The sequence below is a fragment of the Carcharodon carcharias genome, chromosome 18 (genome assembly GCF_017639515.1).
Source record: "Carcharodon carcharias isolate sCarCar2 chromosome 18, sCarCar2.pri, whole genome shotgun sequence".
NCBI classification, from domain to species: Eukaryota; Metazoa; Chordata; class Chondrichthyes; order Lamniformes; family Lamnidae; genus Carcharodon; species Carcharodon carcharias.
In genome coordinates this window covers 52,376,579-52,393,247 of record NC_054484.1, presented here as the reverse complement: position 1 = coordinate 52,393,247, position 16,669 = coordinate 52,376,579, and the positions used below count along the sequence as shown (strand labels likewise).

General features: G+C 39.3%; 1 protein-coding gene across 1 annotated transcript in view; it reads right to left on the bottom strand.

Annotated features, from left to right (window-relative positions):
* The window catches only part of dmd (dystrophin), a 1,748,406-nt gene that overhangs the window by 1,445,804 nt on the left and 285,933 nt on the right, over positions 1-16,669 (bottom strand). Inside the window, exon 3 of the mRNA XM_041212034.1 lies at positions 3,665-3,757. Within this exon, the coding sequence (XP_041067968.1) occupies positions 3,665-3,757 (93 nt within the window). The remainder of the gene's footprint in view (positions 1-3,664; positions 3,758-16,669) is intronic.

Below are 16,669 nucleotides of genomic sequence, written 5' to 3'. Positions count from 1 at the left end.
ATGTGAAAATGTTTTCTTTCCATCGGAGAAGGAAATGGAAAAAGAGAAGGCAAGTTGAGGTACTTTCATTGGACACACCTGAATCACAACTTTGCTGGCCTTAACTGAAATGGAATGAGTAATCCTTGTGGCCATGCGATGGAGATATTAATACAATACAGTACAACTTTTGAGATTATGATGTATGATATTTATTTCTTGAATGGATGGTAATTCATCTTTTAAAAATAATTAAAATGTTGATTGTAAATAGTTTATTAAGTCATTTATCACAAAATCGACAATGGTCTGATTCTGACTTGTGGCAGGCCTGGTAAACATTATTTGCAAGCAACCTTCCTGCAAAAAAAAATGGGAACGCCATTCCAAAAAGAAAAATAATTTTCAGAATTCACTGATTTAAAACAAAAACCTGCAGGAGCTCTCCTGACCCTCAAAATGAAATGGATCACTTCATCATAACACTGTTATAACAGTGAGCAAGTCAGAAAAAAAATCTATATTAACATTGACAGGGCAACAAATGCAAGTTAAAAATGACTAACAGCCTTATTATCCATTTCTATCCATCACTACTTCTTTCCTTCATTATTTGTCCATCTAAAGCTGTCATTTATAGTTTGCTGACTTGATCTTGTATATTACCAGTTTGTGAAGGAAAACAGAAGAATAATAGTTGGCATCTATGGCATCCACCATATCCATCAACATAATAAAGTTGAGAAAACTCAGACAGGTTTTGAATATGCTTGGTAGCTTCAGTGCACTGGTACTTTCCATACCAAGGGGGCAGTAAGGTCTTTGTTAATATTAAAATATTTTAAAATAAACTTTGAAATGTCTGTGGGCTCACCTGGGAACTTTCCACAGACTATTATTTTTTAATCATTCATGGGATGTGGGCATTGCTGGCTAGGCCAGTATTTATTGCCTATCCCTAATTGCCCTTCTGGAGTTGGTGGTAAACCACCTTGAACCACTGCAGCCCATGTGGTGTAGGTACACCCATAGTGCTGTTAGTGAGGGAGATCCAGGATTTTGACCCAGCGATAGTGAGGGAATGGCAATATATTTCCAAGTCAGGATGGTGAATAGCTTTTAAGGGGAACTTCCAGGTGGCGGTGTTCCTATGTGTCTGCTGCTTTTGTCCTTCTAGATAGTAGTAGTCGTGGGTTTGGAAGGTGCTGCCTAAGGAGCCTTGGTGAGTTCCTGCAGTGCATCTTACGGATGGTACACACTGATGCTATAGTGTATCGGTTCACATGTTTACATGATGGGGCTGCAGTCAATGTTGAGGTCTCCCAGGACAACTTCCTCCTGACTGTATACTACTGTGCCACTGCCTCTGCTGGGTCTGTCCTACTGGTGGGATAGGACATACCCAAGGATGGTAATAGTGGCATCGGGGACATTGTAAGGTATGATTCCATGAGTATGACTATGTCAAGCTATTGTTGTCAGGCTCCCAATTTTGTCTCTAGCTCCCAGATGTTAGTAAGGAGGATTTTCAGGATCAACAGGATTGGGTTTGCCATTGTTGCTTCTGGTGCCTATGTCAATGCTGCATGGTCTATCTGGTTCCATTCCTTGTAGACTTTGTAGCTGTCTGTTACAACATATTGGCTTGCTAGTCCATCTCGGAGAACATTTCCAAGTCAACCACATTGCTGTGGGTCTGGAGTCACATATAGGCCAGACCAGTTAGGGGCAACAGATTTCCTTCCCTAAAGGGCGTTTGTGAACCAGATGGGTTTTTATGACATAAAAACAAAAAAACTGCGGATGCTGGAAATCCAAAACAAAAACAAAAACAGAATTACCTGGAAAACTCAGCAGGTCTGGCAGCATCGGCGGAGAAGAAAAGAGTTGACGTTTCGAGTCCTCATGACCCTTCGACAGAACTTGAGTTCGAGTCCAAGAAAGAGTTGAAATATAAGCTGGTTTAAGGTGTGTGTGTCGGGGGGCGGAGAGAGAGAGAGAGAGAGAAGTGGAGTGGGGGTGTGGTTGTAGGGACAAACAAGCAGTGATAGAAGCAGATCATCAAAAGATGTCAACAACAATAGTACAAAAGAACACATAGGTGTTAAAGTTAAAGTTGGTGATATTATCTAAACGAATGTGCTAATTAAGAATGGATGGTAGGGCACTCAAGCTAAAGCTCTAGTGGGGGTGGGGAGAGCATAAAAGATTTTTAAAAAATTAAAAAAAAAAAAATTTTTAAATTCTTTTAAATTTTTAAAAAAAAAAATAATGGAAATAGGTGGGAAAAGGAAAATCTTTATAATTTATTGGAAAAAAAAGGAAGGGGGAAACAGAAAGGGGGTGGGGATGGGGGAGGGAGCTCACGACCTAAAGTTGTTGAATTCAATATTCAGTCCAGAAGGCTGTAAAGTGCCTAGTCGGAAGATGAGGTGTTGTTCCTCCAGTTTGCGTTGGGCTTCACTCTGCATTGTTCCAGTGAAGCCCAACGCAAACTGGAGGAACAACACCTCATCTTCCGACTAGGCACTTTACAGCCTTCCGGACTAAATACTGAATTCAACAACTTTAGGTCGTGAGCTCCCTCCCCCATCCCCACCCCCTTTCTGTTTCCCCTTTCCTTTTTTTTCCAATAAATTATAAAGATTTTCCTTTTCCCACCTATTTCCATTATTTTTAAAAAAAATTAAGAAAAAAAAATTTAAAAAATTTTTTTTTTTAAATCTTTTATGCTCTCCCCACCCCCACTAGAGCTATACCTTGAGTGCCCTACCATCCATTCTTAATTAGCACATTCGTTTAGATAATATCACCAACTTTAACTTTAACACCTATGTGTTCTTTTGTACTATTGTTGTTGACATCTTTTGATGATCTGCTTCTATCACTGCTTGTTTGTCCCTACAACCACACCCCCACTCCACTTCTCTCTCTCTCTCTCTCTCCGCCCCCCGTCACACACACCTTAAACCAGCTTATATTTCAACTCTTTCTTGGACTCGAACTCAAGTTCTGTCGAAGGGTCATGAGGACTCGAAACGTCAACTCTTTTCTTCTCCGCCGATGCTGCCAAACCTGCTGAGTTTTTCCGGGTTTTTATGACAATCATCATTGGTCATCATTGGACTTTTAATTCCAAATTTTTATTGAATTCAAATTTCACCATCTGCCATGGTGAGATTCAAACCCGGATCCTACCTTGAGTCTTTGAATTATTAGTCCAGTGACCATGCCACTATGCAACCACCTGCCCTAATTTCCAGTGATTTCAAATATTTTGTTGCCAGTGCAATGCTTACCACTTTTCTCAAAGCGGCCTCAAACAACTGCCATTGGACTAAAATTATTGCCATTTCTACAGAAGATTCTACATCGATTCAGCACAATATACATGGCCCAACTGACTTATGAATACTATTGTGGTTTATTGAAAATGGAAACACTTTCAGGTAAGAATGATAAATCCTAGGCTCAATTCTAAAACACCACAATTAAAAAATAAAGTGAAACAGAAGTTCCTAAAACTTTTACTTTGATACAAAGAATGGCCACTATAGTGCTATTAGAGACCTCATTTGTCCACATGCCAAGTTTGTATGATTCAAGATGAAGCAACATCCATTTATAAGTTATCAAACAAAGCTTTATACTTGTTGATTTTGAATAACGTAAATTCTCTACTTACTAGATCATGGCCAATAAAACCCTCCAGAAGTTCCAGAAGCCTTCTTCCATCACGTAGGTCAGTGAATAGATCTTCAATCAGAGGTTTCCCAGCCTAGGTGAAGAAAGAAAAATGTATTTATAGGGAGTAATATTGCCCACCATGGACATCTAACCTCCCAGATGAAATGAAATGAAAAAATAAAAAAAAATTCAGGATTTCATTTTGGTTGTATAACATTGTTTTAAGTTTGAAATATTCACTTGCTCGTGAGCATTTGCTGCGTTTTTCCAATATTCACTGGAGGCTTTCAACTCAGACTACAAGAAAGCGGCATTGAACAGTATGCTAAATTTCACTGAAGGATCCGAACCAAATTGTTGCATCCAGAAAAAGTTCAAAAAAATAAAAAAGTTCAAATCCCCAAATACACAATACAAAAAATGTGTAATAATAATGAATAACTGTGTCCAAGAATCATTTGTGACATTTTGCACTGTGATACAAAAACAAGCAGAGTTTACAGGAAATCGTCTCTGCTGTGTAGATTCAACTTATTTATATATCTGACATTTCTTTAAAAGACAGTAATTTTATAGAAATCATATGTTTTATATGAAAATGAAATTGTTGTAAGACACAATCAGCCTAAAGCAATTCAGCACCAAAGTGATTTCCTGTAGAACACTGATCGCTGTTCAGAGAGGAAATCTTCATTTTATTATTCCAGGCTAGCTTCAAACCCCATGAATAAAATGACGGCGTTCTAACCCAGCTAGGTTATAACCTCACTTTTTCAGATCTTTCCAATCAAATGATTCTTCAGGATGATAACACCTAAACATCATTTACAATGCATTAGGGAAACCAGGATATTAGCATTCATCAAGCTTCAATGCCATTATCATGAGTGTGATGTAAAAAAGTTACCTTGTTTGGGGCTATAGTATTGATATTTCCCAGACTTTAAACTTACAACAGTTTTCACCATTTCAAGCCTATAGCAATTCAGAATAAGCCCTTTTTATGCCAGGTAAAATTAATTCCTTTACTGAATAAAAATTAAAAGTTGGAGGTTTGTGCGACTTATAAGACTACTTATTCCTCCCTGGAATGTCTGCTAGTGAATGCAAGTCAAGGTGTGTAAACTCTTGGCTTCTATTTAGTAGGGCTCACATCAGCGAACAAAACACAGAAAGGAAGGAAGGGGCACAGGCTACAGATTAGCCATCTTCGAGTCCTAGATGCCAGGTTAAGGAGAAATGGGTTGGGTGAAGAAGCTTTCAAAAAGTGGGGTGGGGGAAGAGATCAACCAGAAGTTGTGATTTGTGTAAAATTAATGATATATGGAAGGACAGGATTCATGTTCCACAAAAGAAAAAGTGTAAAGAATCCAATCTTCATCATATTATTGGATTAGAAAGATTCAAGGGGGTCGATGCTGTGGCCAGGGGAAGCTTGGATGGGACTTGAGACTTCCTAACCTATTTTCCTGTGTTAATGCAATTCATATAGGCAGGTTGAGGCACCAGAAAGAAATCTCAACTGCAAAATGCAGCTGTCCACCACTGCAGCATCACTAAGAGAGCAGGTCGCATTAAAAGGGACAGAAGCACTAGGTAGACCTGAAATATCATGACATGGAGGCTATTCCTATCAACAGGCAAGAAAGTTTGCAGGGTTGCTAAGCAGGCAAGCCATTTCACATGGGAAATTATTTAGCTAGAAACCGAATCAAGAATGAAACTGCATCTGTTCTCCAGGTTACATCAGCTCTAAATCCAGAAATCATAAGTTACACAATCGGTCAAGGCTTAGTCTGCAAACCTGAAGCCTACCCCACTGAAAAGAAAATCACTTAAGTCTTCAACCAGTGTCTTAAGGTCATGATAAAGGAATTTGGACCAGCTGAAAGTTCAAAAGCAAGTCCCACAATGCTCTGAGATATCTGCACTCCTTTAATTCTGGTCTCTTGAGTATCCAGGATTTTAATTGCTCTAGTAATAGTGATTCTGCTGTTGGCTATCAAGATCCTAAGCTCTGGAATTCCATCCTTTAACTTCTCCACATCTCGACCTCTCTTTCCTCCATTAAGATGCCCCTTAAAACCTACATCTCTTATTAAATTTTTGGTCAATGCCGGAGTATTTCCTTAGTGATTTAGTGTCAAATTTTGCTCTATAACATTCTTTGGGATGTTTTATGAAGTTAAAGGAGCTATATACATACAATTAAATGCTGAGACATTAATGTGGAATTTAAATTGGAAATGTCGGCAGTGTTATGATTCCCTTAGACTGTTAATGTTTAAAGAGAAATTCAAAATCTCTATTATTTACTAAAAGAATGAAGACACAAGTTTCCATGGTTTAACAAATGATTTTATTATACAAAGCAAAAACTTCTAACTAAACAATCAGTTATGCTTTATTATCAACAAATAAACATGGTCACTTATACTTTAAAACTGAAATCCTCAACTGGACCTTTCCTTTTTTACTTTGACTTCCCCTCAGAAAGTCTTTGGCTACTTATCAGGTTCTTGAAGATTCCTCCACTTCCTGTGGCCAAGCTAGTGCCACATTTTTCAGAAATTCACTTTGACCCTCCTCAGTTTCTGCTAACCTCTGAAGTATGAGCTTTCTTGGGGCCCTTCCACTAGACTCCAGCTAAACGACCTTTCAACATTGTTTAAGCACCTCACAATTGTCGACGCTCCAGCGCAAGCATGGGCTTCACTGTATATTTGCTCAGTGCCCCCACCTTAAAAATACCCTTGATTTCTGACAGCCCTTTGTTTCTGGTCCTCCAAATCTGCGCCGATCATATTGCCCGTCAACTAAAACATTTTGCAAATCTGGGGTCCCTATCCCTCTATTCTCATCCTATTCATGTATTTGTCAAGCTGCCTCTTAAACACCACTATCGTACCTGCTTCCACCACCTCCTCTGGCAGCAAATTCCAGACACTTATTATCCTCTGCGTAAAAAACTTGCCCCGCACATCTCCTCTATAGTTTTCTCCTCTCACCTTAAATCTATGTCCCCTAGTAATTGTTTCTTCCACCCTGGGAAAAAGCTTCTGACTATCTACTCTGTCCATGTCACTCATAATTTTGTAAACTTCTATCAAGTCGCCCCTCAATCTCCGTCGCTCTAGTGAGAACAATCCGAGTTTCTCCAACCTCTCCTCATAGAGAAACTCGGATTGACCTGCTGGAAAAATCCCACAGTCAACTTTCCAGAATTCCAACCAGGGCTCCACCCTAAATTATTCATCTCTATGGAGACAGAGGTTAGTTGAGATGTCCAATAGATTAATTAGCTTTTAGTTTCAAACCCAAACCTTTTGATTCTGTGACCTACCTGAATAATTTAAATTTCTAATGAAGTCGAGGCGATTCTCTTCAGACTTACTGGCTGCAGTTCACCCACTAAATGAAGGCTACCTGCCATTTTATGGCTTCCATCCTCCTCTGGCCTCATTGAATAAACACTCTGAACTGTATTAACCCAGATCTGTTAATCAGTTCCTCAGCCAAGTGTTTCCTTACATTTAATGTTTTTATTTCTAATCTACAAGTTGTATTCCTACATAAATAAAAGTCATACCGCAAAAACACATGAACTAGGTGACTATAACAATGCATTTTACCATGTAAAACTGTCTCATTAGGAAGTCCACACCATGTAGTTGAATTTTAGTTTATTGATGGTCCAGGTGATTTTTCAAAAAATATGTTGCCTCATCTATTTATCTTTTTAGTTGACAGTCTCTCTGCACATTCCAGTAGATATTAAGTGTTTAGAAACATCAACTATAATGAAATAAAATGCCAACATGTTTCCGAACTCAGGGAGGACTCAATGACACTTATTTATAGTCCTGGGGCTCTACATTAATATGACCATTTCCCATTTCATCATGGTTTGGAACTCCCAAAATGCCAGTGCCATGCAATCTTCTAAATATTTATAACCACATGCAGCAGCAAAGCTTTCTGTGTTACTGTTTAAATTAGTTTCAAATATTACATCAAGCTCCTTCGTCCGCCATTCATGTGCCAATTATTTTAGGTCAATCAATGTCTCATTAAGGATCAAGGATGCGCGAGACCATAATTGAAGAGTGCAGAGAACTCACAGGACTGTAGGGTAGAGGAGATGACAGCAATAGAGAAGAGCCAAGCCATGGAGGAATTTGTTAACAAGGATGAGAATTTTAAAAGTGAGCTTTTGCGGCTTCCAGAGGCAATGTAGGTCAGTGAGCACAGGAGTGATGGGTGACCGGGACTTGGTACAACACCAAACATATGCTGTGTCCACATGCAACCAATTAAAGCTTGATTGACCATCTGAGACACAATCAATGATTGCAAAGCAGGTGGGTTCTACAATAAGCGGACAATCTGATCAGCCAAATTAATGCCACTGCAGTGAAAGGGAAAACTGTATTTTGTCTGAATTAAATGGAGTTCATAGAGGAAGCACTTGAAGAAACAAAAGTTAATCAGTGTCAGTCAGTATGGATTTCCAAATGATAGCTTATGCTTGAACAACTTTAGAGAATTTTTACAAGCAAAGCAAAGGATAAAGGAAATGCAATGGCTTTATTTCTTTTTTATGGATAGTTAGAAGCATTTGATGAGGCTCCCATAACAAATTGAAGCTAAAAATTATAATTTCATTTCAGATTCAGTGGTGTCAGTCATTCTTGTAAGTGATCTGAACACCTGGCGTTTATGGGAGTTGATGCACACTGTCCACGTCTAATTCAATAATAGTATAACTCACCCTCTAAAAGAAAACCAAGCAAACACTTGGTGAGATAAGGTTTAAAGTGAAACAAATGGCTGTTTTATTTTGCAGGAAGGTAAGTGCACAGCAGCCATTATGAACAAATTCACTGAATTCAAACAATACAGCTTACCTTTGCTCAATTATGCAAAATAAAGAACACACCACAATAGCCCGTAATCAATGGAATGCCTTGGTGTACTTAAACAATGCTGATTCTAAATTTCCTCTAACATCTCTGATCTCTTTGTCCCAGCAAAGGCCTTCACCACTTTTCCTTCAAACTTGATTGCCCTTGCAGCCTTCCTGTTTCAAAAAGCATCTCTGTTTCTATCGCAGTATCTCTCATCTGTTCACATACAGACAGGGGTTATGGGATTTTCCAATTTTATAGATTATAGGTTTCTTTTGCTTTTCTAAACAAACTAACAAGTTCCTTACTGCTTAGTTTGAGAAAAACTGTTATTTACCGTAATTTACATTTCACCTAGGTGCCTTTTTAAGTATACACGAATATAATTTGCTTTAAAAAATATATTAAGTGTAGCCCTTATTTACAAATCTTTCCTGGGCCAAAAATGGTAAAAAAAAACAAATCTTGAAACTGTTAAAATTGGATCTGGCTCAGGAGGATTGGAATTAAAAATTGGTAAGCAAAACAGTAATTGAGCCATAGGGGGTCTTCTAAGAGATGACAGTTCATGTACTGAGTAGACACATTCCCATGAAGGGGAAAGGAGGTGCATCCAAAGCCAGAGCTTCTTCAATGACTACAGACATAAACTTATAAAGGATACAAAAATGGATGTATTTTGATGAATGTAACATTCATAATATGGTATGGAGCCTGGCTGAATATAAAAAGTATGGAGGAGAACAAAATAAAATAACAAGGGGAAATGAGAAAGTATGAGAATAAATTACTGGCTAACATAAAAGGTAACCTAATTCTCTTTTATAAACATATAAATAGTTAAGGGATAGTCCAAGAAAGGGTGGGCCCCTATAGGACCAAAAAGATCATATTGTGGATGCACAGGGCATAACTGTGGTACTAAATGAATATTTTGAATGTGTCTTCAAAGAAAAAAGGATTCTATCAATGTCACAGTCAAGGATGAGTTAGTAGAAAAAATGGATAGGACAGAAATTCCTAAGGAGGAGATACTTAAAAGGCTGGTCGTGCACAAAGTAGAAAAGTCACCTGGTGCAGTTGGGATGCATGCTAGGTTGTTGAGGCAAATAAGAGTGAACATTGCAAAGGCTCTGCCTGCAATCTTCCAATCCCCTTTAAATATGACAGCACACGTAGACAAAACAATTAAAATAGCAAAGAGAATCCAAAGAGGCAAAGAGTACAAAAGGAAAGAATTAGGGTGAAAAAAAAGCCTTAATCTGTCTATAACTGAAGTACTGTATACAACTTTGAACACCCTATTGAATGCAAAGGAGAAAGTGCTGATTAGATTCAGTATGTTATTTCTATGAATTAAAGGGATACTATTATATAGATAGACCTGAGATTCCAATTCTTTCATTTAAACCGGAGCCAAAGCAGTTTGAGGAGTTTCTTGGTAAAAGACTTCAAGGTTATGAAGGTTAACATAAGATCATTCGTGATAGACTGTTTTCTTTGACTGGCATGGTGTTATCAAGAGGGTACATAAATAAGATGAGCAAATTATTTCAAAGGAGGTTGGAATATGGAACCTCTCACCACAAACCATTGTTGAAACAGAGTTCACAAGTATTTTCCAATGGGAACTACATTGAAAATGGGAATTTGGGAGTTATATAGAGTGAGCAAGAAATTGAGATTAGATCCGTCCAGATAAACACCAGACATGATGGACCAAATAGACTTTTGCTGTGCCACAACACTCAATGACAAAGTTCAATAGCAGTTCTCATCTGCAAACCCTCCACCACAACATCTTTCCCCATCCTTCTCAACTTCTTTCAACCCTTTGTTGTACATGCCTTATCATTTAGATGCAATGTTTGGAGCATTCCTTCTTTTTCCTCCAGTTTGGTTGCTGATCCTTCAGCTAGTTCCATCCCAACTGCTTCCTAAAACACTCTACCTAGCTACCTTTGCCCACTCATTCAAATACTTTCTCAAAACCTGTGCTTTTTCATCTTCTCAATCTCCAGTTATTTGTCACCATTAGGTGCTATGGGTTTTGTTGTTATTATCGCCACAATCATTCAGAACAGTTCTACTAATTCATTTGTTTCTCAGTACACAAATAGGTTAGAAGTGCACTGTTGTAAGTTAATGGATGCTAATGAAACCTGTCAGGTAAAGTAGGAGTTGTGTGGTTGGGAGCAGAGAAATAGGACTTGATCTTAACTCCATTCACTTTGCCGAAACTAGGTATGATGCAGGTAAAATGGAATGGGGACATACCCAATCCTTTCCTAGCCATTTCTGGCTCACTGTAATATCGAAAGACCAATTGATTATTTTAACCTAAGGTTCAAGCAAGGAGCCATAACAGTTGGCCCACCAGGCCAAACCTACTGGAAATAGGAGCCAAGACAGATGAGACCAAACTCATTGAGTTATAATTTTTTATAAAAGCTTTCTAGTGCATTAGGAGTTCTCCCAAACCGACATCAAAATTTAGGGCCCCCAATGCCCCAGGCTTTCCATCACATTATAATCAAGATTTCCATCCTGGAGCACTTATCCTGTACCAGGGACCATTCTGCAAATTCCCCCAAAGGCCTCGTCCTGCCTGATTTTAACAATGGGCAGCTGCTTCCTGACAGCTTCCCAGCCCTTTTGATCAGGAAGTTGGGAAGCAGCATGTTAATAAAGCCAAGATGTTAAATTCAGCTGAGTCTGTCTGAGACCCCTTGCTCACTTTGCTGCGCTCCTACCTGGGAGTTAAGGTCAAGCCCACTTATTGATCTGTTCTGTTGGCGCTACCCACGATGTGTACAGCTTGGACACCCTGAAGCAGAGTTGTTGAAGTTACAAAGGAGCCTTTATTGACATTACTGAACTATGCACATATTTACAGTAGAAGGTAAAGCTGTGGAGAGGACCCCATACTAGGTACTTACATGTTGCTACCTAAGTCTAGACTGCCCCTTAGCTCCAGGTCATGTGCCTTCTTACAACACTCTGTGGGCAGTATTGTACTCAGCCCCATGTTACTTCAGAACCAGATCCTTCTAAACACTTACAAGAAGTAAAGTACCAGCTTGAGAGCAAAGGAATGAAAAGAGATTCACTCCCTCTAATGTACTAGAAAAAGTTGGGATGTAGCCAGTGGTTTGCCTGTTGAGGATAAGGACCAAGGTTTTTAGCTTTGGAGGCCCTCACAATGAGATGTGGAGGAGTTGGAGCCAAATATCATTAAACACCAGCAGTAGTGGAGCTTCTAAAGTGGATGCTCTCCATTACCAGATTTAAAGCTCTATCCCTATTAAAAACAGGGACCAAATCGATACTGCGCTTACATCCTTCCCATCTTCTGCACTTTCTTGTCCCAATGGATGCACTCGGCAAATAAAAAACGTGAAAAATGAGAGGACTGGTATGAAATTAGGAACAGAAAGGTGACTCAAATTTTTAAGTGCTCCAAGCTTGACTAATTCTCTCCATTTTCAGAATAAGCCACAATAGGGATTAATTCAGGTCATCTTGCATGATGGAGGCAAGCCAGGAATTCACTTTAAAAACCCTGATACAGTACTAAAAATTCTCAAAGCTCATAATTCTTTTAGGATTAGGCTAAAAATAGAGAGTGTGCATTGTCCGGAGGGAAAACTAATCAAACTAAAGCAAAGGAAGAGTCTCCATAGCCATTCTCAAATATCTTCTGATGTCCAGTGCACTAATACAGCCTTGGCAAAGACTTCAAAAATCTGTCTGCCCTCTCAGCACATAGAATGGGAAGGCTTAAAAGCAAGCATTGGCAGGGTGGAAGCATTTATTTTTGGCATGGCCACAAAAACAGGAGGAAAATAAAGTATCATAATTTTTAAATGGTCATTGTATTGGAGTATTAGAAAACAGCATGCATCTGTTGTTTGAAATCATTGAACATTATGAACTATGCACACCGACGTCTTTATGATGCACAGGTACACATTAATGATTTATTTGCACTTTCTTTCCATCCATGTGGCTAAACTAATGACTGATTGAAACAAAGTAAACAACTGCTGACAATACAACTGAACAGCGAATAATGTTCACTGACTTTAATTGAGTAGCCTACCATTTATTGCTAAAAATACCAGTTAGAAACCTCTATGTTTACAGTGATTAATGAGGGCATGTTTAAAAGCTGCCATTTTCCTTTGTACCAAAATTGACATTTTTTTCTTCATTTACATTTTCTGCACTTTTGCATTAATTATTTTGTTTATTTCACAAGCTAGTATTTCATGCCAGATTTTATTTGTATTTTTATGGAAGGGTTGTAGCGTCAGAAAAATGGTAAATATTGCAAAAAATCACCATTTTTTTCCCCTAATTCAAAATCTTCTACTGGAGTTAATGGATAATGAAATGTATTACAAACTGAAGTCCGTGAGACTGATAAAATATGAATGGCTTCAGCTTACTAGGACGTGCAAGCCCCTTGCTGCATTGCCAAACAAGCTCAATCTTGTCACACATTGGAACACTAGCTTTCCAAATGAATTTTTCTACTGGGACCAAACTAGATTTGAGATACACAAGAAAACTATTGAGTATATTGTCTTGGATGTCAGAGGGTAACCATCACATATACAAATGTAGGATGGCAAAGATCATCTGTACAGATCACCAATATTACTCAATCCTTCCAGGAAGACAAACAAGCCATTGCAGTTGATGTTTTAACTAACTTTACTGTTGTGGATATCTTTTGGAATTAAAAATGAAACCACAGTGCCCTTCTCCTCCTTAGTCAGTCCCCCAGGATCCAGGGTGATTTGCTTCTACTCCATTTCAATGAGTTCTGAGATGGTTGATAAATCCCATGCATGATCCACAGACTCTGTCACATGCAGGGCAGGTGGTATTTGAAGGGCTGGGTTGTTTGGAGGTTTGTGCACTCTCTCCAATGCCTCTGCATGTTTCTGGGAAAGTCTCTCGATGTGTTTGGTGCCTTCCGGAATGAACCTTCTGGACTATTAGTCAGTCACAGTTTAGGGACTCCCACAAGTCGGTGAGGATGCCTGACTTCTTCAGGGATGTTTTGAGGGCTTCCATAAAGCATTCATGCTGAACTCCTGGGAGTGTCCTTCTGTGACCAAGCTCAGAGAAGAGCAGTTGCTTTAGGAGTCTAGCGCCAGGCATACAAATGACATGTCCTACGTAGTGGAGCTGGTTTTGAGTGATTAGCACCTTGATGCTGGCTGGGCATGTTGGTTTGACAGAGGACATTGTTGTTGGACCACCTTTCTTGCAAAGGCACCATTTGTGGTACTTCTCCAGTGCTTTGAATTGCACACAGGATCTCTGAGTATTAACCTTTACATGATGATTTGTTACTGTCCATGGAATCACTTTGCTTATCTATGTCTTTCTGACAGCTTTAGATGAATGACTCAAATTGAGCGAGACAGTTGAGAAATACTTTCCAACAAAAATGACTAATCCCACTTAAACTGAATAGCTTGATCTCCTTCTTAGATATCTGAGCTGACAAATGTTCTTTGGACTTTTGTATCAAAATAATTTGGTTATTTTTTGACTCAGTCTGGTTTTTACTCCCATCTGTACTGACCGAAAGAAAATGCCAATACTAAGGTATGTCACAGCATACTCATTTCTGGAATAATTTTAGTGTTTCTTCACTGCACCCTTTCCATGACACTAGAATCTTTTCTGTCCTCTAGTGCACAACAACAGCAGCTTACATTTATATAGCACCTTTAATATATTAAAATGTTCCTAGGCACTACACAGGAGCATTCTAAAACAAAGTATGACACCAAGCCACATTAGGAATTATTAAGTCCGTTGACCAAAAGCTTCATCAAAGAGGCAGGTTTTAACAAATGTCTTAAAGGAGGAAAGCAAGGTAGAGAAATGGAGAAAGGTAGGGAGGGAATTCCAGAGCTTGGGGAGTGGGCAACTGAAGATGTCACCCATTGGGAGATTAAAAATTGGGAGGCGGTGGCATAGTGGTATTGTCACTGGACTGTATTCCAGAGACCCAGGTTCAACTTCCACAATGGCAGATGGTGAAATCTGAATTCAATGAACATCTGGAATTTAAAAAGTCTGATGATGACCATGAAATCATTGTTAATTGTTGTAAAAACCCATCTGGTTCACTAGTGTCCTTTAAGGAAGAAAATCTGCCGTCCTTACCTCGTCTGGCCCACATGTGACTCCAGACCCACAGCAATGTGGTTGACTCTTAACTGCCCACTGAACAAGGGCAATTAGGGATGGGCAATAACAACCCACATCCCATGAACAATAAAATTTTTTAAATTGGTGATGTATAAGAGGCCAAAATTAGAGAAGCACTGGTATCCCAGGGCATTGAGGGGTTGGAGGAGATTACAGAAATGGGCGGGGGGGGGGGGGGGGGGGGGGGGGCGCGCGCGGTGGGGGCGGTGGGTGGGGGGGGGGGTAAGGTGGGCGAGCCATGGCCGAGTTTTGAAAAGGGATGAGCCTTGTAAAATTAAGATGTTATTTGACTGGGAGCCAAACATTTTTGATTATTACACCTGTGGGCTAACTAATAACTTGCAGAAATTCAACATTACTTCCTTATTCTTATATTCAGTAGCCCAACATATAAAATTCAGACTACCATTTGCCCATTCATATTCTTTTTGAGGCACATCCAACTTTATAAAGATCTATTCATCTGCCCAAATAGATCTTTCCGTTGAATCCCAGAACCTTCTATTCCTCCATTCTGTCATATTATCATGTTAAGTATATTTCATTTAAAAAAAATACTACTTCACCATATCTCAATCTAAATTGCCCTTTCCATTATATTGTTTATGTACTCCTGCAAACTCTTGCATTCATCCACACAATTGCCATGTCATTAATTTCTTATAGATTTTCCATGCATCCCAAATTTGCACCATTAGTAAACGTTGATAAGATTCCTCTTGTGTCTATGTTCAAATCAGTTTTATAAATGGAAAAGAGATCCCAGCACAGGTCACTGGGCACATCCATACAAGGTTCCCCTAAACTTTGCTTTCTGTCCCCTAGCTACTTCTTTATCCTGTGCTTATATTCCATTTCATTTTATTTTTTAGATTGTCCACATCACTGGCAAGGCTTCCATTTATTGCCCATTCCTAACTGTCTTAATGTATTGTGGTTCACAGCTCATAGGCAGAGAAGACTCTCTTTCGGTCCTACTGGACTGGATTTCAAATCAGGTCCCGGAGGTGAAAGCACAATGTTTAACCCACTGCAGCCCCCAGTCTCCAGAAAATTCTTTCTATTCCACTGTAGGAACAACAGGGACAAAGTCAAGGGATAGGAGAGGGTTAAGATTCTATTTCATAATGCCCAAACCATTTCTTAAAATACGAAGGTTCAAATTTTTGAAAACTGCCAGCTCAAGCAATTCAAATGAGCAATAAAATGTTGCTTTTCCAGAGATTAGGATTTTGATTTCAAAAAGTGCCTTTATAACCCACAAAAACACCTGCTAACTACCCTACTAGGTTAGTCATACCTAACACAGAAGCAATTACTGTGGTATTCCCCTTAGATGACAATTGTGTAACATGGAATCTATAAGCAAGATTTGATAACAGAAGTATATGAACAATCGGTAGAATCACCAGACATATCAAAGGCTCCAAAATTGTTGGCCCAGAATTTGCTGGGCAGGCCATTTCAACGAGTAGACTTGTTTCTGTATCGTTTAACTCAAACGAAATGCTGTCTACAAAAGTTGTCGAAAGCGTGGCCAGGATTTTCCATTCGTCGGGCAGGCTCAGTGGGAGCGGGCGGGGGCAGTCGCGGAGCCAGGCCAATTAAGGCCCACTCAGCATAATATGTGAGCGGTGGCGCTGAGCGTTACCCGTGCGGGCAGGGGGAGGAGGGAGAGTCAGGTCCAGTGCTCTTTCGTACACGCGCGTGAAGGAGCGCTTCAATCTCCCTGAGGCACAGAGCTGCCCTCAGAGAGATTGAAGCGCTTTTGAAAAAAAATTACAATAAAAATTTAATGAAACATGTCCCCTTGTGTGACTGTGTCACATGAGATGGTACATGTTTTTATGCTTCAAAAA